Source organism: Chiloscyllium plagiosum, unplaced genomic scaffold (genome assembly GCF_037043375.1).
Source record: "Chiloscyllium plagiosum isolate Xiang-an unplaced genomic scaffold, Cpla_swu_hap1 HiC_scaffold_19, whole genome shotgun sequence".
Classification (NCBI taxonomy): domain Eukaryota; kingdom Metazoa; phylum Chordata; class Chondrichthyes; order Orectolobiformes; family Hemiscylliidae; genus Chiloscyllium; species Chiloscyllium plagiosum.
In genome coordinates, this window is record NW_028270157.1 from 21,163,473 (window position 1) to 21,190,927 (window position 27,455).

A 27,455-nucleotide genomic window follows, 5' to 3' on the forward strand; every position below is an offset into this window, starting at 1 on the left:
ATTTTATTTTGTTTCTGTTAAGCATGACTTTTGTCATTGATGAAGGTGCCGTGCTGGGCGGACTTGTAGAACTATTCGCTGTATTTTTCGTCTAAAACTACAGGTGACAATAAATTTCTCTTGGGTCGAGAACAAGGCGGTTCCGTTAGAGTCTATGCGGCCTTCAGCGGGACCTCCATCCGGGCTCCCGCAGGCGCGGACAACTTCCGGGTCAGGGGAGGTCGCAGCTTCCGGCGGTTGGGTCGAGTCTGAGCAGACGACGACGCTCGAGCTCCCGACATGGTAGGTGCCTGCAGTCCGCCTGGGAGTCTCTCCCACCCCCTCCAGCAGCCTACCCTCCTCCTCCTCCTCCTCCCCCTCCCCCGTTTTGAAAAGCGGGTTAACGGAGGCAAGTTGAATCTTTGATCTTCTCGGTCGAGCACGTGTTGGGCATATTCCCGGTACCCCACCCCACCCCCGGGGTCGACGTCCCCCACTCCCTACCCCCTCAACAGCTTTTCACCGCTGGGATGGGAGCTTCGTATCTGTGTGTGTGAGGAGGGAAGATTGGGAAGAGACTTGAGGCCGGAATCGGCTCTGGTTGAGGAGGACAATTAAATTCGAAACAAATCCGGGGCCGAGAAAGCCCCCGCCCTCTGGCCGCTCCTTTATCCCCTCCACGTGTCGGGCGGAGTGTCACCACCGATGCCCAGCTCTGGGACAAAAGCCGCATCGCCGAAAGTTCTAGCACTCCTGAGGGTGGAGCTTCATCCTGGAAGTGTGCGCGCAGGCACAGCCTCTTCCGCGCTGTGCTCAAATTGTGAATTAAGTTGAACCAGGAAACAACTACCCCTTGCATTTTCTTTTAAATCAACGACCCCAGTCTCTTACCCAGGCTGTTGAGGCATAGAATAGAGTATTGAGGAGAAAGTGATGCTGGAGATCAGAGATGGAAATGTGTTGCTGGAAAAGCGCAGCAGGTCAGGCAGCATCCAGGGAACAGGAGAATCGACGTTTCGGGCATTAGCCCTTCTTCAGGAATAGAGTATTAGCAGGGCCGAGCAACGTTTAAAAGGTGGTAAGTTGCATTGGGTATACAGCACACAAACAAAAGCCCGACCGGTCCCTGTTTGTGCTCCACTTAAGTCTAAAGTTATTTAAAAAACCCGAAAGTACTGCGGATGATTAGGTTAGATTACTTAGTGTGGAAACAGGCTCTTCAGCCCAACAAGTCCACACCGACCCTCTGAAGAGAAACCCACCTAGACTCATTTCCCCTGCATTTACCCCTTCACCTAACACTACAGTCCATTTAGCATAGCCAGTTCACCTAAGCTGCATATCTTTGGATGCTGTCAATCAGAAACAAAAAAACACACAAGTTGCTGGAAAAGTTCAGCAAGTATGGCAGCACCTATGCAGAGAAAGCAAAGTTAATGTTTTGTGTCAGGTGACCCTTTTTCACATCTAATCTAAAGTTTTTAGATTAGATTGCATTACATTACAGTGTGGAAACAGGCCCTTCGGCCCAACATGTCCACACCGACCCGCCGAAGCACAACCCACCCATACCCCTACATTTACCCCTTACCTAACACTACGGGCAATTTAGCATAGCCAATTCACCTGACCTGCACATCTTTGGACTGTGGGAGGAAACCGGAGCACCTGGAGGAAACCCACGCAGACACTGGGGGAATGTGCAAACTCCACACAGTCAGTCGCCTGAGGCGGGAATTGAACCCGGGTCTCAGGCACTGTGAGGCAGCAGTGCTAACCACTGTGCCACCGTGCCGCCCATAAGTTATGTCAGAACTTATTAAATGGTGGGTTTACAACATGTCACTCTGGCCACTGCACTGTAAGAAATGTGATTGCACTGGACATGGTGCAGAGATGATGTTTTCTTTGAGCCAAATTTGTAGAATCTAGAGAAAATGGATTAGTTTATAAAAGTTCACAGCCAGCAAAACCAAGATGAGTCTGAAAGAGGAGAAAGGACTTGGCTAACTTAGAGCAGAGACAGTTAGTGATATTACTGTCAGTGTTGGGCTGAAGGAAATATTGCATGAGGTTGTTGACTTGCTTGCAGACCTGGTAAGTTTGTTTGCAGACGTTTTGTCACCATACTCGGTAACATCAGTACACCTCCAGTGAAGCATTGGTGTTCTGTTCTGCTTGCTATTTGTGTGTCCTGGTTTGTTGAGGTGGGTGGAATCATACCTGGTTTAGATTTTTAGTGTTTGATATATGGGGTCTAACTCTACATGTTTGTTTATGGAGTTCCAAGTTGAGTGCCAGGCCTTTAGGAATGTTGTATGTACAGGAGGCCTGAATTTGAATAATTGAAGTGCTCTCTGTGGGTTATGAACTTATGAATTTGGAGCTTATGTCTGCTGTGTCTTTGAAGCTGATTTGATTGTGGCCTTAACTTTTATGTACTCGTCTTCTCTTACGTATTTGTATGGATCTTATTTTTCACTAAGGTGCCACACATTCCTCTAAACTCCACTGGCAATAGGCTCAACCTATTCAACCTTTCTACATAAAATAAGCACTTAATCCTAAGAATGAGTGGCATGAACCTTCTCTGAACTGCTTCTAATGCAGTTATGTCCTTTCTTGCATAAGGAGGCTGGCGGTGGTTGTTGAGAGAGAGAGAAAAGAATGAAACCATTAAGAAGAAGAAAAAAATTGAACACAAGGATTAAGTATGCATATTTATGCAATTGGAACAAACATAGGTCAGTGATAGATATTACAAGTTAAGGTACGCGTTACAGAGTTATGGTTCAGATCAGGTTTTTCAAGTGTGGACGATGGGAAGCCACCCTGAAGAACATTTTGAGGTGATAAAAGCTGAGATGAGAGTTTGTTGATCTGCTCCTAGGGCAAAAAGTAATTTCATTATCTGTTTTCAGTTTTCTTATGTATTTTTACTAACTTAGTGAAATTGCTGTAGTCTTATGACTAGAGTTGCCCAGTTACATTCCTTTGAGAACTGCAGCTTAACTTGGAAGTTTTCAAATTCTTGCGCTTAAATCTGACATGCATACACTTGATTGACATTACTCAAGCAATACAGTGGTTCAAGTGCAAATAAAGGTAGTTCAATTTTTCAACAAGATAGTGCTCTGTATTTGAAAATACAAAATGCTGTGGCTATGGTAATTTAGTCATTTGAAAGTACTTCTTTTATAATTGAAATTTGTAATATTAATTTGAAGTTGAATTGTTTTGTTAGGCTTCCCTTTCATTTGCCCCTGTGAACATCTTCAAAGCTGGAGCTGATGAAGAAAAAGCTGAGACAGCACGTCTGGTAAGCAGTCCAAATAATGCTTAAATTAATAGCTTTTCAATGTTCATATTGGCATTTTGGAATAATACATCTAGCAAGACACATTTAGTGTGGGGGAAAAAAATTAAAAGCAAAATTGTAGCATCGGTGGGTAATGTGGTTTGCTGAAAATATTTGTAGGCATTAAAGTGGAATCATGGCTATCTTTTTCAACAATAACCTTATCAGCCCTATCTGCTTAAATGAAGGTTTGGTTTTATTTTGATTAGTATAGGTGGTTGATCTCTATGCGCTTTGAAACTTTTCAGTCCTTGTTGATATTCTGAAGCAATTTTCTAAATTTTCTGTGTGCTCCACTTTATTCAGTTCAGAGTGTCGTACCTTTTATATGTTTTTACACAGCCTCAAATGTGCACTACCTTATTGGAGTAACTAATGAGCAGTCTGTTTCATATCTTCAAAATCTCTACGTAATCGTGTGTGTGAAACTTGAGGAATTATTGTTCGGGTCAATAATTGGGCAGGTGGTCTGGGAACATTTCTGTTTAGTTCATTGTACCCCACCATGATCTGTCAAGAAGAAAAAAACAACAAAGTTTATTTTAAGAATGTTCTGCAACTTCATTTGAGTCCTAAATTTATTTGACAATCACATGCATTCTATAGTGGCATGTTGGAGAGTGATCAGATCTGGAACTGAATTGATCACTGGATATCAGACTATGAATATTTTTCTTCAACATTGCAAAACTATAATTATACTTTGCTTTGGACAAAATATTTTCAACATGATGTGTATGCTTTGTTTCAGTCATCTTTTATTGGGGCCATTGCAGTTGGAGATTTGGTTAAAAGTACTTTGGGTCCAAAAGGCATGGTAAGTAGCAAAATTCACACTTTAAAAGTTTACACTTTTATTTAGTAAGCTTATAGCTTACCTGAGATCGGGCTTTTTATTGTTATTTACATTCCAGTTTAATTTTATTATTGGAGATTTATAAGAGAGAATATTCTTTGGGGTGCTTAGTAGTTAAGGTGTTATTTATTCTAAAACTGGATATCCCATTCAAAGGAATTGATTTTCCTGTTCTAGGACAAGATTCTACTGAGTGGTGGAAGAGATTCTTCTGTGACAGTGACCAATGATGGAGCAACAATCCTTAAAGCTATTGGTGTTGATAATCCAGCGGCTAGAATTTTGGTTGGTAAGTTATTACGGTGGCTCAGTGGTTAGCACTGCTGTCTCACAGCGCCAGGGACCCAGTTCAAATCCAGCCTCAGGCGACTGTCTGTGTGGAGTTTGCACATTCTTCCGTTGTCTGCGTGGGTTTTCTCCGGTGCTCCAGTTTCCTTCCACACTCCAAAGATGTGCAGGTTAGGTGCATTGGCCATGCTAAATTGCTCGTGATTGTGGGGATATGTAGGTTAGGTGAATTAGCCGTGGGGGTTGTAGGGATAGTGTAGGGCAGGTGAGTCTGGGAGGGATGCTCCTCCAAGTTGGTGTGAACTCGTTTGGCCGAATGGCCTGCTTCCAAGCTGTAGGGACTCTGTGAATTTATAAGGTTATCAGTTGTGCAGACAGGCTGTGAATAAGCCTTGAAATTTGTTCTTGGAGTCAAGAGTAGAATTGTAAAGGACCTTTTTTAAAAAAAAACTGTATGTGGCCTGTTGGCCTTCAACTTAATTTGCCTCTGCATAGAACTGTGAATGAGGCTGTTGAAGATTTCTTTGGCTTAGGCTTTATGCTGTTGCTTTCTAATGTACCAGCGTACATATATGTCAAATTGACTGGATGAACTTTTGCAGGGGATTCTCCCAAAAGGTACAAGATAATTTAGAGAGCATGGCAGTTAACCCCCATAGAAACAGGCAAATAAGATAATTGCTGAAGGCAACACTGGTGTGCTGTGTTCAAATTTACATAAGTTAATTTGAAATAACTTTCTCTTTAGTTATTTAGTTTGCACCTTTTTGTATTGGAGCTTGGCTGATCAGTAATTTTGGCAAAAAAAATGGGTTCTGTAGGGAAGGAAAAGCAATTATTATTGTAGCTGAATAACACTCTCTTGGCTGGAGAGTTTCTAATGGAGATGGTTTGCTAATTGAGTGATCTTTTACACAGAGCTGTCCAAGGTACAAGATGAAGAAGTTGGAGATGGTACTACATCTGTGACAGTGTTAGCAGCTGAACTCTTGAGAGTAAGTGAAATGTTTTCTTTTTTCTAATTGCAAGAAGTTGTCATCAGAATACTTCTATATTTTTACAACTGTTAATTGTATTGAACTTGCCTGCTTGTTAAATTAGTAATTGGTTGTAAATTGAGAGGAGTTAGGGAAATTAATTTTGGATTAATGAAAATCAGATAATTGAACAGAGTAAAGTACAGAAACATTGAGTTGATAATTGGATATTTCAAATTTTGTTGAGTTGCTATATTTTCCAAATTGCAGGCCTAGTGTTTTGTTTTGCATGGAAGTATGAAATTTAAATTTATTGAATAATAAAGAGAAACACTTTGCAATTGGTAATCTTTGCAAGATTTTACATATGGTGGGAAAGTAATATGGATAGGAAGGACCTGTGCTCTCCATAAACACTATTTAGAGACTCCAATAAGAAGCAGTAAAGGATAATTATATATGGTGTATATATATATAGGTAATGTTTTCTCCAAGTCATTGGAGGAGAGTGGGAGGTCTGACATTGGTAGTTGGGAAGCATGGCGGATTTAGAATACATTTTTGTGGAAAAGAATGTGGCGTACCAGTTCTGGGAGAAATAGATGTTGCTATTTTAAAGATGAGGAATTGCTATGAGGGACTGTGATAGCAGGGCATCGGTGGAGCAAAGTAATTAGGGATTTCATGGATTTTTGAATGATTTCGGATGTGATTGTGCAGTATCTGCAAAGGATGGAAAGATCAGAAGGAAACGTGGAAACTGCCAAAATGAAATGTAATGTTCAATTGACAGTAATTGAAGGGCAGGTGGTCTTGAAGCACCAATTTCTTTGGTTAATGTGACTTTCAAGGTGGGGAAGACCTGGGGACATGCTCAGAAATAAAAGAAAACAACTTTGAGTTCCTGCTGTCAGGCAATTTTAATATTAGTGAACTTGACTAAGAGGTGGAAGTGACTACGCGAATGTAATAGTCAAGGATGCTGGGGAATATGAAGTTGAGACATAGTGGAGTTTTACGGTATCACTATGGCTTGATGATGGTGCTGTGTACCTGCTTTCGAGTATCAAGCAAGATAATATCTAATGCAGTGTAAAGGAAATATTGTATTGTCTGAGGTATCATTTTTCTGATGGATTTCTTTCTGTTCAGTTGGTTATAAAAGATTGAAGAACTGAGTGTTCGGGTGCCTGAGCTGACATTTGTTCAGCGATTAGTATGATTGTGCTAACGGTAATCTGTATCATTAATTTTAGAGCTCACTTTTTAATTTGGGTCTGAAGCAGCTTGAGGAGTGCTGATGATGTTGGTTATACTAGTTTATTGAGAAACAGTTTTCAATAAAAATGTCACTGGGCTGAAAAAAAAATTAAAATTGAAGTTTTAATTGACACAGGTAGAATCTTGGACTTGAGTGGATGTACCCAAAGTACAACCGGTTGTTCTGCTATAATGCGCGTTTCGTTGATGCAAATTTGCTATAACATGATTGACAAATTGGGGATATTGTTTCTGTAGTGTGAACGTTTGAAGTGGGTCTTGGTTAGAATGCGATTCCGGCCCCATTCGTTGAAATGATGCTGCTATTACACGATTTTCTTATAATGTGGGATTGCATGAAAACGGAACTACCACATTATGGCAGAACCAATTGTATTCAATTTCAGTAGAGTAAGATGGCATTTAAGAAATGTCAACTAACGTAATGAAAGTGCAATTGCATTTGGCATATAATTTTCTTTCAAGTAAGTATCCTTAATGTGAATTTGCCTGTTAATTTATTCTTAATGGTTATAGTGACTGAGTACATTTACTTTTGCCAACAAAAAGGAAAGTTGGAGAGCCTTGGACTTTGTTTCTACAAATGCAACTTTTTATATGTCACGAGAGGGTGTACAAGATGATACTGTCAGAATATTTCTCATTATTCACATTGCCTCCACATTGTGTCTTGTCATCAAATTTGGAAACTTGATTTAAGAGTGAATCATTGCTGCTGTGCTAATCTGATTAATGCATCAGAATAATAATGTGGTTAGGTCAAATTAATTAACAGATAAAACTCAATTTCTATATGTTTGAGCATCTGCTCTTACCCTTTTTTATATAAAAAAAAAGTCCTGTACAATCACCATTTTTACTGCAAATTTGTTTTGATCTGTCTTGGGCCTTTAATTATGGACTGTTCACCATATTTCTGAATAATTTTCTGCTTCTAAATAAATAATCCAATCAGTTGTTGAATTGAGAATGTTATGATCATATGCTTGGTTAGTTGTCAGTAAAAATTGCTATTAAACTATATTCATTGTTAAGAGTCACTATTGATTGTGTAGCTATTTCTTATCCCTTAGGAAGCAGAATTACTTATTGCTAAAAAGCTTCATCCTCAGACAATCATTTCTGGCTGGAGGAAAGCAACCCAAGCAGCAAGAGATGCTTTGAAAAAAGCTGCAGTGGATCATGGGTGAGATTTTTGTACTCTTATATTTTTTCAAAAAGTGTGAAAGGAAAGGGATCTTCTTTAATGAAGTGCTCAAAATTTGCTGCTGATTCAAGTTATTGCTAAATGTTGCAAGCAAAACATCTAATGTTATACCTTTGACAAATTTTCAGTTCTAAAATTTTGGAATTCCATTGATTGCTGCTTAAATCTTTACAGACCAGATACAAAATAATTTATTTTTAAAATGCTTAGTGTAAAATTAAAGAATCTGCACCCAAATTTTCAGTGTTGAACTACATACATGATTTAGACGTATACTGATGCCTGAAGAAATCTCAGCTGGTTCAGATTTTCTACATTTTAAAAAAAAGTTTTTTAAACCACCAGTTAATAATGCTAATTTATAGTCTGTCGTACTGTTCACCAGTCAAATGTAAAGGGAAAACAGTAGCACCCTTATAATTGTATTTTGAGGAAATGTCTCATTCTTTACTCTACTTATTATTCAAGTTTTGTAATGTGCAAACTTAAGTCCAATGCTAATTTTCAAATTAGCACCTTGTTAGTTCACAATCACTAATGTTCTTATTGGGGTGGGGTGAGTGTTACTTGTCCTACTCAAGCCTTTGTATTTTGTGCTCAGAAAGCTGAGAATTACCAACTATCATAAGTATTTACCATTTACTTGTTGGATCACTTGATCTTAAATCATTTGGGCTTTTTATATCAATTTGCATAATTATGTGGTTAAAAGAATTGAAATGAGGTTGCTGAAATAAATTATTATTATTGTTTTCTTATAGCTTTTATAATGTTTCTGTGACTACATTTTATTAGGGATGATGAAGCTAAATTTTATGAAGACTTGATGAATATTGCAAGAACCACACTCTCATCAAAGCTGCTTACTCATTATAAAGATCACTTTTCTAGTCTGGCTGTGGACGCTGTGGTCAGACTGAAAGGTTCTGGTAATCTTGAAGCTATTCACGTGATAAAGAAACTTGGAGGGAGCTTAGTTGATTCCTACCTGGATGAAGGTAATTTAGCTCATAATTCATTAGAAAAGGTTACAATCTAGATAAATGTCTAGAAAGTAGAATTTGGGTGATGAATTTGAAAAAAAAAAGGTACATTGATATTTGAAACATCTGTTGCTGTAATCCAAATGAAATTCACTTTGAAAAAATAATTCACTGTCGGTCACAGATTATATAATATTCTTGGGTGCATTTTGTGGCTTTCCACAAAGGTGTTTCTTGTCTTTCTTTACCTTCCTTCCAGGATTTCTTGTTTCAAGTTTGAAATCTCTCTGGAATGGTTTAAAAGCACTCTGTGGCATAGAATATTGAAAATATATTATATAGTTGAATATTTATTGCTATGTTACACAAATGAGGGAAATGATTTGCACAGTTGTTTTCTTAAATCTATGACACAAATCGTAATCAGTATAAACCTTTTCATTGTGCTCACTGATAATTGATGGAATAGACTTTGTCACCTTGCTGTAAATTAAATGGTAATAGTGTTCTATGGAGAGAGTAGTTACAGATAATTCTAAAAATAACATTATTTAGATTTCTTCAAGGCTGTGTCTAATTTTTTTCATTACTATGTACAATTATTTGCAGGTTTTCTTTTGGATAAGAAAATTGGAGTTAACCAACCCAAGAAAATTGAAAATGCGAAAATTCTGATAGCAAATACTAGTATGGATACCGATAAGATTAAGGTGTGAGAATTCTTTGGATGTTCAATTTCTGTCATCCGTATGAAACGTTACTCATCTTTGCTATGTGTAATGATTAGAATTCTATTATTAAGTTTGATCATGTTTATCTTTTGACAGATATTTGGTTCCCGAGTGCGGGTGGATTCTACTGCAAAAGTTGCAGAAATCGAACTGGCTGAAAAGGAGAAAATGAAAGAAAAGGTGGATCGCATCCTAAAACATGGAATTAATTGTTTTATCAATAGGTAGAACTGACATTTTTAATTTAAGAACATTGTTATTTTCAAAAGTCTTTATTTAGTTCATTGCAATTGTATGAATACCCTTCCATTTGTGTTTCAGACAGCTTATTTATAATTACCCTGAACAGTTGTTTGGTGCTGCAGGTGTTATGGCTATTGAACATGCTGACTTTTCTGGAATAGAGCGACTTGCACTTGTAACTGGTAAGTCAAAGAAGTAATTCTCAAGATATGTTTGCCCTGTAGTTAAATGGTGAGCAGTATTAGAACCATTTGTTTAAAAAATTGGTACCTGCTTTGTTCATTATTGCTTAACTTTCCTTAGTATTTTATTTTTCAGACATTCTCAATTTTTTTTACCTTAAACTGTCCTCCTTTTAAAATAGAAAGTTAAGTACAAATAACGTGGCACTTTATATTATTTTATAGTGTCACAAATTCATTGTCAAATATATAAAATCTTGCAGCTTGTGTATTAGATTAGTTTTTATACAAATGTAGAATGTTGCAGTACAGAAGGTACATTGTCAATACCGGTGATTTTTGTAGAGGTATCCAGTTAGTTCCACTCTTCTGTTCTTAGCCGACAGCACGATAATTTTGTTTTCATTCAAATGCAAGAATCCTCCCATCTCCTCTGATTCTTTGCCAAGATTCTTTAATACTGTCTCTTCTGACCTCCTTCCATTGGAAATGTGTTTCTGTTACTCTTCAAATTTGTGAATGGTTTTAGCACGTTTATATTTAAATTTCTCTATTTTAAGGAAAATATCCCCAGTTTCTCTAACCTCTCCACATAACTGAGGTTCATCATTCCCAGTACCATTCTGGTGAATCCTTTCTACATTCTCCCTAAGATTTTTGTCCTACAGAGTTGATCAGTTATTCAACTGAGGCCTCAGTCATGTTGTATAAAGGCTTTGCATGCTTTTGTATTGTATCCTTTATCAATCGAGTCAATTTGTTTTTGTTTAAAATAGCAACCTACCATACCACCTACAAACATTTGTATTTCACCCCATTGAAAATTGAGCCAATCAATTCTCCAAAAGTCTGTTACTATCTTCATTGTTCACCACAGTTATGAGTTATATATCATCTGCAAGTTTTGAAAAAGTCCTATTTACCCATGCCAATATATAATGTTTAAAATACATAAATGTATTTTCTTTTAAATCAGTGCTCATAGTTCCAAGTGCTGAATATGACCTTCCTCTCTGAAACTACTATGTTCTATCCCTTTGCTAATTTTGTATCCATGCTGCTATTGTCCCTTTACGCCTATGACATTGAGTTTTAGCAAGCCAATTGTGATGCTTCATACATGTGGATCTTCAAGGGTCAATTATTAACCACGTACCTTCATTCACCTTCTTAAAGCAAGACAACACTCCTTAACATCCTACCATGAACTGTATAAGCCCTGGCCCTTCTTCTCCACCCCTTTTTTAACAACAAAAAGCTCATCATTTTTCCAGCCTCCTTGATTTTCAAAGCAGACTCTTTTTAGAGTCAATGTTAGCTGTGTTCACAGATTTTGTCAGACCTGATTTTCTGCAACACTTTGCTTGTATTTGTTATCAAGTCACAAAGCCACTGTCAGGCAGACTACAGAGCAAGTTGCATGACTCCATTCATTTACCTTCAATTTAAAGATACAGTTCCAAAATAACTTTATTGTGAAATTTATATGGTTAACGTTCCTGAATACCTCCGCACCAATTTTCAGCTCTAGTTCTCCCCATTTGAGCCAGGCCTATTATCTCTTGTAGCAAATTGCACCTGCAGCACTCAGCCACACTGCCTATATTACATGCAGTCCAAATCGCCTTAGATCATTTAAATTTGCCCGCTGTTCTCTTCTATTCCTGACATGTTCTATAACTCTTGGGCTATTTGTTTTTCCTGGTTCTCTATGCACCTTTTTATTTTCTCTCTAATATTTAAACTTTGTGTCCATCATTTGAAAGATTAGCTTAAAATATCCCCCATAGCACAAGTTAATCTTTCCACAGCACTATCAATTTCAGCTCTGTTGGTATATAGCTTGTTCACCATATACAGTTTCTTCCTATCCCAGACCATCTGCAAATGATTTGAGTAATAAGTTTAGGAATTAAGCAACTGATCATTGAGAAGTTTGATTAAATCTTTGAATCTGCCATGTCTTTAGTAATGTTACAGGTAGGGCGATAATATAGTACCTGACAGATGTGCTATGTGACATAGACATCCTTTTGCATATTTTGCATCATAGGGCTCTTTTGAATAAGCATTTACAGGGCTATAAATATTAAATGTTTGCATTGCATTTTTGGAGAGTGTAGAAATTCTTTTTTGCAATTTTGTGTGTTGGATGTGACCATTAACTAGTGGTTTTACTATGCTGCATTAAACAGATAAACTGAAACTGGTTGTTGGGTTAAAAGGAGTGTGGTTTTAATGTGTAACTGATAATAAACGTGTGTCATAACTTGCTCCAGTTCTGTTATTCACTAGCAATTTATGGAGTGTAGCATTCCATTGTAACATTACAATTTCATATTGCTTAACTTTGGAATGTTTGCCTTTATTGGTCAGTGTGTTGAATATAGGAGTTGGGAGGTGATGTGGCACAAGACATTGGTTCGGCTACGTTTGAAATGCTGTGTACAATTCTCGATTCCTTGCTGTAGAAAGAACGTTGTGAAACTTGAAAGGGTTTGGAAAAGACTTACAAGAATGTTGCCAGGGTTGGAAGAGTTTGAGCTAGAGGGAGAGGGTGAATAGGTTTGGACTATTTTCCCTGGGGCATCCGAGGCTGACAAGTGACCATTTCAAGGTTTATAAAATCATAAGGGGCATGGATAAGGTAAACAGACAAGGTCTTTTCTCCAGGGTGGGGAAGAGCATAGGTTTAAGGTGAGGGGGAGAAAGATCTAAATGGTGACTTTTTTACGTTGAAGGCGGCTCGTGTCTGGAACAAGCTGCCAGAGGATTTGGTGTAGGCTGGGACAATTGCAACATCTAAAAGGCATCTGGATGGTTATCTCAATAGAAAGGGTTTAGAAGGATATAGGCCAAATGCTGGCAAATTGGACTAGATTAATTTAGGATATCTGGTTGACATGAATGACTTGGACCTAAGGGCTTGTTTCTGTGCTGTATACCTCTATGGATCAGCAAGGCATCCTTTGTGTGGAGCCACAGAAAATGGGGGAGATACTAAATGAATATTTTGCATCAGTATTTACTGTGGAAAAGGATATGGAAGATATAGACTGTAGGGAAATAGATGGTGGCATCTTGCATAATGTCCAGATTATAGAGGAGGAAGTGCTGGATGTCTTGAAACGGTTAAAGGTGGATAAATCCCCAGGATCTGATCAGGTGTACCCAAGAACTCTGGGAAGCTAGAGAAGTGATTGCTGGGCCTCTTGCTGAGATATTTGTATCATCGATAGTCACAGGTGAGGTGCCGGAGGTTGGCAAACGTGGTGCCACTGTTTAAGAAGGGTGGTAAAGACAAGCCAGGGAACTATAGACCGGTGGGCCTGATCTCGGTGGTGGGCAAGTTGTTGGAAGGAATCCTGAGGGACAGGATGTACATGTATTTGGAGAGGCAAGGACTGATTAGGGATAGTCAACATGGTTTTGTGCGTGGGAAATCATGTCTCACAAACTTGACTGAGTTTTTTGAAAAAGTAACAAGGAGGATTGGTGAGGGCAGAGCAGTAGATGTGATCTATATGGACTTCAGTAAGGCGTTTGACAAGGTTCCCTATGGGAGACTGATTAGCATGGTTAGATCTCATGGAACACAGGGAGAACTAGCCATTTGGATACAGAACTGGCTCAAAGGTAGAAGACAGAGGGTGGTGTTGGAGGGTAGTTTTTCAGACTGGAGGCCTGTGACCAGTGGAGTGCCACAAGGATCGGTGCTGGGCCCTCTACTTTTTGTCATTTACATAAATGATTTGGGTGCGAGCATAAGAGGTACAGTTAGTAAGTTTGCAGATGACACCAAAATTGGAGGTGTAGTGGACAGCAAAGAGGGTTACCTCAGATTACAACAGGATCTGGACCAGATGGGCCAATGGGCTGAGAAGTGGCAGATGGAGTTTAATTCAGATAAATGCGAGGTGCTGCATTTTGGGAAAGTAAATCTTAGCAGGACTTATACACTTAATGGTAAGGTCCTAGGGAGTGTTGCTGAACAAAGAGACCTTGGGGTGCAGGTTCATAGCTCCTTGAAAGCGGAGTCGCAGGTAGATAGGATAGTGAAGAAGTTTGGTACTCTTTCCTTTATTGGTCAGAGTATGGAGTACAGGAGTTGGGAGGTCATGTTGCGGCTGTACAGGACATTGGTTAGGCCACTGTTGGAATATTGCGTGCAGTTCTGGTCTCCTTCCTATCGGAAAGATGTTGTGAAACTTGAAAGGGTTCAGAAAAGATTTACAAGGATGTTGCCAGGGTTGGAGGATCTGAGCCACAGGGAGAGGCTGAACAGGCTGGAGCTGTTTTCCGTGGAGCGTCGGAGGCTGAGGGGTGACCTTATAGAGGTTTACAAAATTGAGGTGCATGGATAGGATAAATAGACAAAGTCTTTTCCTTGGGGTCGGGGAGTCCAGAACTAGAGGGCATAGGTTTAGGGTGAGAGGGGAAAGATATAAAAGAGACCTAAGGGGCAACTTTTTCACGCAGAGGGTGGTACTTTTATGGAATGAGCTACCAGAGGAAGTGATGGAGGCTGGTACAGTTGCAATGTTTAAGAGGCATTTGGATGGGTATATGAATAGGAAGGGTTTGGAGGGATATGCGCCGGTTGCTCGCAGATGTGGCTAGAGTGGGTTGGGATATCTGGTCGGCATGGACGGGTTGGACTGAAGGGTCTGTTTCCGTGCTCTACATCTCTATGACTCCAGTTTCAAGATTTTTCAAACACGAAGTTATTGTAATATTGAGAATGTAAATTTTATTTAGGAATTTGATATGCATTTATTGAAATAACTGACTGATTTCAGGTGGTGAAATTGCTTCAACATTTGACCATCCTGAATTGGTTAAACTGGGACATTGTAAACTTATTGAAGAGGTCATGATTGGTGAGGATAAGCTAGTTCGTTTCTCTGGAGTGGAGCTTGGTAAGTGACTGTTCATTTTACTAAGAAATTCAATAGCTCAAGAATAAGAACAACACTTTTTCTTTCAGAATTCTTGGCAAAGTTAAATTTTATAATGCCTATTGATTATAATATTTGTGTAGCTCACTTGCTATGTCTTTCCACTCTCACTCTAAAGGTGAAGCATGTACTATTGTTCTTCGAGGAGCAACTCAGCAGATTCTAGATGAGGCTGAACGATCTTTGCATGATGCCCTCTGTGTACTTGCTCAGACAGTGAAAGAAACTAGAACTGTTTATGGTGGAGGTATGTTTTTTAAAAACCTTTTTTGAGGGTTTGCTAATTACTCCAATGTCTAAATTGCCCCTAAAGCAACAATTGTGATTTACCACTACTCTGTAGTGCTTTATATAGATCTGTTACATCCCTGCAATCTTTCTTATTAATTTGAAAAATGTACTTGATTAGCTTCTGTAACAAGACGTGCTCCCCTCACATCACTGGCTACAGATCTGTTTTCATGCGTTCATTGGATGCATGCATTACTGGCTAGTCCAGCAATTAATACCCAAGAAGGAAGTTCAAAGTGAACCATATTTTAGATCTGGAGTCACACAGGCCAGCACAAAAGGATGTCAGATTTCCTTCTCTAAATGACATTTAGTGAACTGGAGGAGCTTTTACGGCACTCAGCACTGGTTATATGGGCATTGTTAGACCAACTTAATTCCAGGTTTTTTTAAAAATTGAATTCAGATTTCACCATCTGCCACAATTGGTGTCAACCCTATTTTGCCAGACATTAACCTGGGGTTTTGGGCTACTAGCCAAATTACATTACCACTCTTGCCACCATTTCCAAATGGTCACTAAAGGCTTGATTATTCCCTTAGACATTTGGCAAGCCTCCATTCTTCTACTGTGGTAAAAATTCATTCCATCAAAATCTCCACATCTTCCATATCTTATTCCAGATCAACTCCTGGTTGCTTATCAAATTTGTCTTGGTCTTGAACACTTAAGTGTCAACTTTCTTAGCAAGCCTTTGTTTTGGTCAACATTTTACCTCAAATAGTTTGTGCAAATTGGTTGTTGTGTGTGCCAGTGCATTTCAAAAGTAATCCATTATTTGTGAAGTATTTTGGGATTTCCGTAGATGTAAAAATTTATCAAATGTTTTAAACAACTTTTGTTCATTGCAATTCAGTTTAATTATTCTTTGATATAGGCACCTACCTGCAGAACATTGGCAGTGATATTGCAGGTACTGTGACTGCATTGATGCAGCCATACATCGAAAGTGGAATTGTTTTTAAAGTCAGTAATACAAAATTGCAAGAGCTCTTTGGCCCGTTGTGTCTGTGCCGGTCATTAAGCACATACCTACTTTGGTTCCATTATCCATCACCTGGCACATAGCCTTGTCTCCCATAATGTTTCAAGTGTTCAGTGTTCCAGAAATACTCCATGTTCTCTATGGGGGACATGATACCTCAAATCCCTTCTAACCTTCCTATCCCTTTAAATTTATTTGGATTGCATGTACAACAGCAACTGGAGCAAGCAAGGGGCGATGGATGTACAATTATAAAGTCAACAGGTTTGCTTACAATCATGTGCCAGTGCAGTGATAGGAGAAAGTGATATAAATGTAAGTTTTCTCTGCTTAGCTTTATTCTAACCATACATTTGGGTTGATGGTCAGTTCTAAATTAATGGAAAACTTAAATTGAATGCAAAGTTGGTGTTGCAACTTGCCAGGATGGCAATTTTCGTGTACAGAAGATGCCACAGCAAAAAGGTGTGAGCCAGCATCAAGGTGGTTGTGTGTTTAACATCAAGACAAAGCTGGTTTCCAATTGATATTCTTTAGGATAATTTAATGGCAAACAGCCGTGATGGAACTGATCATTCTTGGTGTGTATTACATCTGATTCTTCAAGTTTGTATAAAATCAGAAGCACTCTGAGGAGGAACGGTGCTCGCTTGTTTGTTATAATGCAATTATTGTTCCAGATTTTCTGTTGCACAGCGCAATGATTACGTTTTCATAATTCCTAATCTTTCCCAGGCTGTTCAGAGATGTTAATGGCACAAGCTGTGTCTGAACTTGCTGTCAGAACACCAGGCAAAGAAGCTGTAGCAATGGAGTCATTCGCTAAAGCACTAGCAATGGTAAGTTTCATTACAGCGTTGCATTTTGCTTTCTCCTTCCTACTCTTTCAACTAGCCACCTTCACTCCTCACTTTAATTACCAGATTTAATCTGTGCACATAACTATATAAATAAAAAATAATTTTGTAAGTGATAGTTACCTAGTTTTGTCGTTTACTGTTTGTTTAAGCTTTGATGATTAATGTTTAATTGTATCTTTTACTAAAATATGTTATGGGTATTTCTGGGGATTGCTCAGAATTACTAATACTTTCAGCAGTTAATCATAGTTGCAGTCATCCATTTTGGTTACTTGACAGCCTAATGCAAATTTCTAAAACTAACAAATTTTCCAGAATCATTTGTTTGTAAGTTATGTTGTATGAAAGATTTTGCTTGTGCAGAAATGAGGTTTACAGCATTTGATCTCAAATCCATGCTAAAGATTTTCCTGCATTTGCTGCTATACAACAAGAAAAGAATGTGTAGCAGCTTCATTCCATCCATATTATATACCCATGATTGATTCATATGGCTGAAATTTAATACAGCGATTCAAACTGGAATTCCACTTTCTTTCATAGTTTGTGTGTCTACTCTAAGCACATATAGATGTTAAGTGTTTTTGTTAATTTATATGCGTAACATTAAGTTCCAATTACAGTTTCTAGATAAACCTAGAATGCGTCTATCAATGAAAATTAATTGCAGGGAAGCTATTCTACACATCATTGAGTAATTGTGATCAAATTTTTAACTTATCTCTGATAAATAAATGGTTTCAGATTATAGCACTATTCACTATGCATGTTCTTTCCAGTTCATATGCTAGTTAGCATTCAAGACTAGCTGTTATACTTGAAAAGCATTTCATCACTTGCTGTTAGCACACTCTTGTCAAGCTGAATGGTTCTTGAATGTAATGCTAGACCATGCTTTGGTAGAAACTGCACAGCCTCTTGTTGGATTTTGATTATTTATCCACAATGATCATAAATCCTGCAAATTGTGTGAAAGAAGCAAATCTATTCCTAATCTTTACACTGTAAAAAAAAAAATTAAATTGCAACAATTAATTTATATGGTGCATTTATTTTCTTTCTCCGCAGCTTCCTACCATCATAGCTGATAATGCTGGGTATGATAGTGCAGATTTAGTGGCTCAGTTACGAGCTGCTCATAGTGAAGGGCAAACAACATATGGATTGGGTAAGAAATCCAGCAGAGCACTTTGTTTGGTTGAAATAGTGCATTTTAAATGAGTCCAGGGTATTATTTAGTTATTTTCTACGTTAAGTTAAACTCTGCATTTTCTATTTTTAGACATGACAAATGGCACCATTGGAGACATGGCAGCAATGGGTATTACAGAGAGTTTCCAAGTGAAGAGACAAGTTCTGTTGAGTGCGGCAGAGGCATCTGAAATGATCCTTCGAGTGGATGATATTATTAAGGCAGCTCCAAGGTAAAGCTTTTTTCATGCCAGACATTGACTCAAAATAATTAAATAAAATGTTTAGATGAAAATAATGCCTATGTACACATGATCTGATCTTTAAAAAAGGAACACTTCATAAGTAGGACTTAATTTTTTGTGTGCCTCTATGGCCACTAAAGGTTCCATGTGCTCTAATCTGTAAAGTTCAATTTGTCAATAAAAAGTCCTATATGTTGTTTACATCTTTGCTCGCTTTCTGCACCTATGCTATATAGTAACATTACTAACCGAATCTACTTCAATATAATGACTATTAGTAATGCAGACTATCTCCCTTTCAGGAAACGTGTACCTGATCAACATCCTTGCTAAGTTATGAACATGAATAAGGAGAACATTTGGACTCATGTCAGCAGTGAACACGAGACATCATCCAGTAGAACTAAAATAGAAGTTTTGTATTTATAAAGTTTCAGTACGTTTAAGTAAATGCCTTGGTTCCATTTGACTAATCTTTCCTTTACTCTTGTAGATGAGGCTGTATTCAGAGTGTCATACATTAAAGTTTTGTCGTCACAAGTTCTAATGCTTTTCTAATTCAAATTTTGAAGCATCTATTTATATTTTCCTGCAAGAGTAACGAACCATTGTCACAGTTCATTTGGGCAGTGTGCTGAAAATGAAACCCCATTTTTCACAGATTTGTCACAACTGTGAAAATTTATTTAAATCACGAATCATTTAATTTTACCTGACTCCAATTCAGGTTAAAATAAAATGCAGACCAGGTTTTTAATCATTAACACAAATCATTATGTAATCAAATAGTTTCTAATCAATGGGAAAAAGAATAGCTAGCGTAGAGCTCAAACTATCCCTTTTAAAAATTGCCATATGCAGTCATACACATACAAAGAGCCGTGGACAAGGATAAAGGGTGGGAAAAGATAAATGTTAGAGAGAAGTAGTTCAGTACTGCTGATCCAGACCACACAAGTTGATTTTTTTTTGGTGCTTTCATGGGTAAAGGATTTGCCCTATAAATTATTTTTCTCCTTTTCAGCAGCAAATTGCGAAGAGTAGTTCGTAGGAAGATTTCCTGTTTCTTCACACAGGAGGAGAGAGATTTTAGGTGCTTTCTCCTCTACAAGTTGAATGTCTCTTCCCCTGTGTCCATGCACATAGTTGTAACCAATGCCTGCTGGCCCGCCTGCCCCCCACCCAAATGCCGAGTCCACAACAATTGGTCAGTCGAATCCACAATCCAAAAGAAAAAAGCCTTTGCACACATGTAGGTTCTTATGAAGTAGAGAGAAAACTGCTTACAGATTTCCATCAATCTTTGAAGTTAGCAGAAAGTGTCAAAGATAAAGACATTCTAATTTTATACATGGGAATCACTGATTATAGAAGAAGCAGTGGTTGATGTTGAATGTGTGATATGTTTGCATATTCCATGTAGCTATTGAAGGATTGCTACAAAAAAATCAGGAATCTAGTATTGAGTAAATCAGTGTTGGTGAGAAGATTTGTAGCTCGGGTGCTCGTTGTTGTGGTTCTGTTTGTCGAGCTGGGAATTTGTGTTGCAGACGTTTTGTCCCCTGTCTAAGTGACATCCTCAGTGCTTGGGAGCTTCCTGTGAAGCGCTTCTGTGTTGTTTCCTCCAGCATTTATAGTGGTTTGTCTCTGCCACTACCGGTTGTCAGTTCCAGCTGTCCGCTGCAGTGGCTGGTATATTGGGTCCAGGTCGATCAACAAACACATCGACCTGGACCTAATATACCGGCCACTGCAGCGGACAGCTGGAACTGACAACCGGAAGCGGCAGAGACAAACCACTATAAATGCCGGAGGAAGCACCACAGAAGCGCTTCACAGGAGGCTCCCAAGCACTGAGGATGTCACTTAGACAGGGGACGAAACGTCTGCAACACAAATTCCCAGCTCTGCGAACAGAACCACAACAATGAATAAATCAATGATAGGATCCAAAGTCTGGTAGTTAAGTTTTGTTCCAAAAGGTAATAACTGGCACTATATAGAAATTAAGAATTTCAGCAGATTGGCAATTCAGTGCTAAAATCAGGATCATTCCAAAGGGTAAATTGTATTTGAGTATTGCTGATAAAAGACATTTTGTTTTGTGCACATATTTCACAAGATACAAATTTAAGGAGAAAACTATTTATATTTAATATTCAGTCTATCACAGAATGAGTCATTGGGAAATGTCAGTGTCTATTAAGGCAGAAATGGGACATTTAGTTGCTACAAATGAACAAACTCACACGAAGGCTTCTTGCTCAGGTTGGCAGTTGCAATCAGTTTCCTTCAAGAAAATTTCTGTGTATTCATTTAGATGGTCTTTCTTCAGTTGGTATCTCTTGCTGAGACACTAAAACAAACTGCAAACATGTTAATTTCCCTGAAGTGAGTTCCTCAGCAGTCTTGTATGATTTCTTACTAGATAGTATAAACTGCCTGCCTCCATTACAAGCATGAACAAGCACTAGTGTCCTGGGACCCCTGTCATTGGGCAACTTTTTTTTCCTACCACTGTTTTGAATGCACTAAAGTACTAAGTCCCATCATTTCAAGGATTTTGAAATTTGATTAAATGTGCACGTATCCAAATTGGTATCAAGACTTCTAACACCAAGCTCAAGAACATTTCTTGAAAAATCAACCTAACATCATGATGTCTCCCCACAGCCTGCCAAACAGAAAAACGTACAAAATAGGCATATACATTGTTCCTTACACAGTGCATTAATAAATGTACTGGTGTAATTTTCCTGCTCTTGGCCTAAACAGAAACATTTAAATCCACTTCCAATCTCCACCCTTCCCTGTTTGATCTGCTGTTGACTTTTCCATCACATCTCTGCCTATCCCCAGGAATGTAGACAATCAACCATTATCTGCCGTAAACCCTCAGGTACCTTGCTTCCTATAAGAAATTTGTTTGTTTCTCTCAGTTTCTCTGATGTTGCCACATCCCAAATCAGTGTTTCCACCTGATCTTCTACCTATACCTTAACCTCCACTGTGGTTGACAAGACTGTTCTATTTCCTATGCTTTCATTATGCCTTTCCCTCCCATCCAGAATCATGACAGTTCTTTCTCTCAACCATGAGCAATACTGATTAATATTAAACTGGAACTGTTTTTAAAATGTTCTTTAATTTTCCTTGTGCTAATATCCACTTTTCAAATTCTAACTTACCTCCTGTTGTCTCTGTTTACTTTTTGTCCCCTTACTAATCTAACCTGTGTCTAATCTGGAAAATATTTAGATTTAAATGCTGATTTGTCTTGTTTTCTGGCATTGTTATAGAGAAGACCCTTTGGTCCAATTTGTACACACCGACCAGATATCCCAACCTGATCTAGTCCCATTTGCCAGCACTTGGCCCATATCCTTTCCTATTTATATACCAATCCAAATACATTTTAAATATTGCAATTGTACCAGTGTCAACCACTTCCTCTGGCAACTCATTCACCATAACTATGCTGATGATTTTATGAACCTCAATGAGGTCACCCCTCAACCTTCCATGCTCGAGTGAAAAAATCCCTAGCCTATCCAGCCCCTCATTGTAATCCAAACCCACCAGACCTGGTAACATCCTTGTCCATCTTTTCTGTATCCTCTCCAAGTTAATAATATCTTTCTGAAAGCACAGCAACTAGTGTTCTATACATTTTAAATTTGGAGTCAGTTTGTATACTTCTCATCAAAAGCTAATTGAAAAGGCAGAATCTTGACAATCACATCACCGATGCATTGAGCTAAAGCTTTGAGAAGCTATTTAGTTTAAAAGGAAATTGAACATATGGTGTGACAGTGCCTTGATGCAGACTTTATAAAAGGTTATTTCAAATGTTTACTAATAACGTACATACGTTATGTTATCATAGCTTTTTGCTATGAGTCCATCTTCAATTTGAATTTTATTCCGATCTAACAAATTGTGCAGACCACAGAATTTTTGTCTGGAATAATCAACATTAGTACTGTCAATTCTGAAGTATAGCGATAAGGAATTTGGAAGTATTCCAGTCTTCAAGCCATGATATAAATAGGACGTGAAAATATTTAACATTGTTTGACAAAGCTGACTACTTGTACAATTTTTTTAAAAAAGGGGTAAAACACATTGTATTTTGTATATATCAGAGTATATTAATCATTGGGCTAACTCTCAAAATTGACTTTTTTGCTTGAATGCCCACAAAATCAAAAGTTTGTGACAGGAAGTTTAGTTTCAAGAGTTTTGATTTGTCGGCATTATGAAAATACAATCATATGCTGAGTGTGAATGAAATCATTTGTTGTATACAAGCTACTTCCAAGCTTGTAATAAGCAATTTCTATATAAGGAAATAAGTCTGCTGACAGAGGGTGAGTAATGTTTGGTGTTCTAAAGATTACATTTGGAAGCTCAGAATCTAGGTGACCTTGTTTTTATCTTCATTTAAGCATATCTTGACAGATTGGTATGAGGTGTTTTTACCACGTTTCCACTGTTCCATTTATAGCCTGGCAATGCTGAGGCTAATGGTTGAGTTGAATGTTGTTTTTGAAAAGTTCATTTGATTATACCTTCAAATAGCAAAAATATGCACGTTTCAAAGTAACATTGTTGTTGAAGCCATAATGAGCAATTTTTCTCTTTCAAGTCCAGCTCGAAGCATTCATGACAGGTATGTAGACAACCGGTACGTGGGTTGCCAAGACCTGTGAAGTGCCAAAAGTGAAAGAGAGTCATAGAGATGTACAGCACAGAAACAGACCTTCAGTCCAACTCGTCCATGCCAACCAGATATCCCAACCCAATCTAATCCCACCTTGCCAGCACCCAGCCCATATCCCTCCAAACCCTTCCTATTCATAGACCAATCCAGATGCCTTTTAAATGTTGCAATTGTACTAGCCTCCACCACTTCCTTTGGCAGCTCATTCCATACACATATCACCCTCTGCAAGAAAAGGTTGCCCCTTGGATCTCATTTGTATCTTTCCCCTCTCACCCTAAACCTATGCCCTCCTAGTTCTGGACTCCTTCCACCCCAGGGAAGACACTTTGACTATTTATCCCATCCATGCCCCTCATGATTTTATAAACTTCTATAAGATCACCCCTCAGCCTCTGAAGATCCAGGGAAAACAGCCCCAGCCTTTCCAACCTCTCCCTTTAGCTCAATATCTCCAACCCTGGCAACATCCTTGTAGATATTTTCTGAACCCTTTCAAGTTTCACAACATCCTTCTGATAGAAAGGAGACCAGAATTGCACGCAATATTCCAAAAGTGACCTAACCAATGTCCTGTACAGCTGCAACATGACCTCCCAGCTCCTGTATTCAATACTCTGACCAATAAAGGAAAGCATACTAAATACCTTCACTATCCTATCTACCTGCTACTATTTTCAAGGAGCTAAGAACCTGCACTCCAAGGTCTCTTTGTTCAGCAACACTCCCTAGGACCTTACCATTTAAGTGTATAAGTCCTGCTAAGATTTGCTTTCCCAAAATGCAGCATCTCACATTTATCTAAATTAAACTTCCATCTGCCACTTAGCCCATTGGCCCATCTGATCAAGATCCCACTGTAATCTAAGGTAACCTTCTTGACTATCCACTACACCTCCAATTTTGGTGTCATCTGCAAACTTACTAACTAAATCTCTTATGCTCCCATTCAAATCATGACAAAAAGTAGTGGACCCAGCACCAACTTTTATGATCGCAGGCCTCCAGTCTGAAAAACAACTCTCCACCACCACCCTCCTCTTTGAGCCAGTTCTGTATCCAAACGGCTAGTTCTCCCTGTGTTCCATGAGATCTAATCTTTCTAACCAGTCTCCCATGGGGGACCTTGTCAAATGCCTTACTGAAGTCCATATAGATCACGTCCACCACTGTGCCCTCATCAATTCTCTTTGTTACTTCAAAAAACTCAATCAAATTTGTGACATGACTGGTGTTTTGCATTCTCTCCTCATGACTTGCATTCACTGTTGATAAATTACCAATTACGGTATTGTTTTAAAAAAGCCAATGAACAACTCTCAAGTAGTGAGGGACAACATAAAACTGAATATTAATTTATGAACCATGATTGGAATTATTATTTTTATGTCCTCTTGATCAATGCTTAATCTGAATTTGGTAAGAATCAAAAAATCTTGTTGGTTTAGTACTATGTTTAAGTAAATGTTTGTTAACAATGTGCCATATTTATTCCCCATCCCTTAACCCTCAGAAGCATTGAAATATGTTGAAGTATGGTTTTTAATCACAAATTTGGCACAAATTATAAGTCTTTAAAACTTCCTTGAATGTAAATGTTTTTATTATTTGGTCTTTGGGCTGAAGAAGGGGGTGGAGGTTTATCAGAGTTGATCACAATTCTGTGATTGGAGAAAGCATCCTAAATGATCTAATTCTGTTTCACCCAGCATATATACTATATATAACAAAACTTGGCGCATTTGTTTGTGTTGACCAACAGAAACCACTTGAAGACATTAATGTGTGTGGTACTGACCAGCAATTGAGTTAAAAGTCTTTCTGATCTGTATGACTTAATATATTAAGTCAACTTTACTGAATGAACCTTCAGGAAAGCTAGTGTTCATCTAAAATGATTTATTGTTCCAAATGTATTTTTCAATTTAAAAGTACAGAATTAGGATTCTACAATGGAGTGTGAGAAAGGAAAAAACATCACAGATCCTCATTAACCCTAAAGTCCACAGAAGCTATGAGTGAAGGAGACAAAAGAGAAGGCTTTTTGAAGGCTCTCACTGATAGCATACTTTCCTCAATGCATTACAGTGATATACAAAAGGTCACCATAAATATTATTGTGATGCAAAATATATTGACAGTAAAGCAAGTCATCACAAACAAAACCAAGGACTGGAAATTCACCAAGTTATACAGCAATTGCCACATGAACATGATTGTTCAGACAAAGCACCCTTCTTTAAATCTCATGAAATGTAAACACATGTATCTTAGAGGAAACTTTAATGCACCATGGACTTGTACATTTGTACTTTAGCACACATGACAGTACAATCAAGTCAGATCAATTTAAAAACAATTGTAAAAAATACATCGTTGTAAAATATCTTGTCCATCAAGAGTAAGGGCGATGTTAATACTTGAAATATCAAGGAGAGATCATTTAAAATAAGATCTGCACTGCAGTTTAATGCTGTCATTTACACTGTGCCTTTGGTGCCAATGTTGCACCACAGTTTTTGGCACACTGGGACCAAGAGGATAGCATATTGACCTTTATAGAAATGCTTCTTAATTAAATAGGCTCTAGATGGTGATCAATCACTGTTTCGGTGCAGTTACTTTGACAATGGAACAACTGAATATCTGGGATTTGAGAATGGGTCTGTTGCTCAGAACCTGTGATTCCTTCATGTGTTAGAGATGAATTGTCAAGTCATTCCAAAAATCCTAAATCGCATGATAGTGCCCTGTGGAGAACTAGACATCACCATATCACAAAAACATTTTCTTAGGAGTTACTCGAGAAAAGATATTTGGAAAATTTTGATGCATTGAACCCATGGTTCTTTCTTTTTTAACAAGGATTTCTCCAATATTGCAATACATAGCCTATGGCACTGAGGTCAGAAAAAACACTTCCAAATAGTGGCCTTGCATTCTAAATTCTTAAAAAATAAGAATGCCAGGTATTGTTTGATGCATAAATTAAAAGTGATCTGCACTTTGCTCCCAGATTAATGCAGCAAGGCATGGCAGCCATCACTTTTTGATTGCATAATTGCTGAAATATTGTTAGTAGAGACATGGTTGACACTGCAAAGGCTTTCTTTTTGTCTCCCTAGTGCTATCATACTAAAATGAAATTCTGAATTCTTGTGATCAAATAGTATCGGTGCTGTGGAATTAAATCATATTCACTTAGAATATGAAGTGCTGAAGTGATTTGTTTGTAGACCAGATAGACAGAAGGTTAGATGCACAGTAATGCTCTTTTCACGTCATAGTCCTAATTTCCAAAGCCAAGTATACTGTCAGAAGCAACCATATAAAACAAAGCAATGGCTGTATTCTGGGAGGCATACGATTCCCCCAGGGGCTGTTATTTTCTTGAGGTGCTTTTGATATCTGGAGACTTAGAATGACAAATATTATTTTTGCAATTTTTCATGACATTTTTGATCTGATTGTGAAAACACTCATTCTGGTATGCCCATAAAGACCAGTAATGTTGTTTCCCAATTGTTAGCTTCTAAGGTTTGTTTTCCACATCAAAATGCATGTGGGACATAGTTTATTAATTCTACAGTTTGTGTTATTCCTTTTACCACCATATCTTTCTCCAAATCTTGTGTTCTGCCTAGGGGCCTTTAGTGTTCTTCATCTTTTGATCATAGATTTTGGTGATGAATGTACAGCCCTGCACCACAGAACCCATTATTTATAATATAAAAATGAGATGAAAGATTAAATTACAAAAGCAAAATACTGTAGATGTTTCAAATTTGTCATAAAAACAGAATATTTCAACTACCAGCAGACTGGGTAACATTTGTAGAGAGATTACTGTTAACTCTAGTTAAGGCAAATAATCTAATGCTCTTTCATCAGAACCAGAAAAGGCAAAGAGATTTAAAACGTTTCAAGCAATAGTCACAAATGTAGATGAGAAGACACCAAATAAGGTGAAAGCCAACACAGAAAATCAGTTCTGAGGGCTAAGATCAGATTGCTTACGCTGTGGCGCTATATGTGAGGGAGACCAAATGCACACTGGAGAACTGCTTTGCAGAATACTTCCATTTAGCTCATAAACTAATTGCTCTAAGTTTCCTA

The 27,455-nt window shown here is 38.1% G+C and overlaps 1 protein-coding gene across 1 annotated transcript; it reads left to right on the top strand.

Moving 5' to 3' along the window:
• The first annotated feature begins 154 nt into the window (after nt 1-154).
• cct2 (chaperonin containing TCP1, subunit 2 (beta)) lies at nt 155-19,159 on the top strand. Its single transcript, XM_087997555.1, has 17 exons — nt 155-282; nt 328-388; nt 3,224-3,298; nt 4,089-4,154; nt 4,371-4,482; nt 5,400-5,476; nt 7,813-7,925; nt 8,742-8,944; nt 9,539-9,639; nt 9,757-9,884; nt 9,982-10,085; nt 14,885-15,004; nt 15,162-15,290; nt 17,056-17,159; nt 18,249-18,348; nt 18,463-18,604; nt 18,919-19,159. The coding sequence occupies exons 1-17, from the start codon at nt 155-157 to the stop codon at nt 18,947-18,949; spliced, it is 1,794 nt and encodes a 597-aa protein (XP_087853681.1). The 3' UTR covers nt 18,950-19,159.
• Nucleotides 19,160-27,455: the final 8,296 nt, after the last annotated feature.

Coding starts and splice junctions, on each gene's coding strand:
- cct2 (XM_087997555.1), top strand. CDS start 155: ATGCGGCCTTCAGCGGGACCTCCATCCGGGCTCCCGCAGGCGCGGACA. Junction 15,005..15,161: donor TTTCTCTGGAGTGGAGCTTG/GTAAGTGACTGT, acceptor CTCACTCTAAAG/GTGAAGCATGTACTATTGTT. Junction 17,160..18,248: donor TCGCTAAAGCACTAGCAATG/GTAAGTTTCATT, acceptor CTTTCTCCGCAG/CTTCCTACCATCATAGCTGA.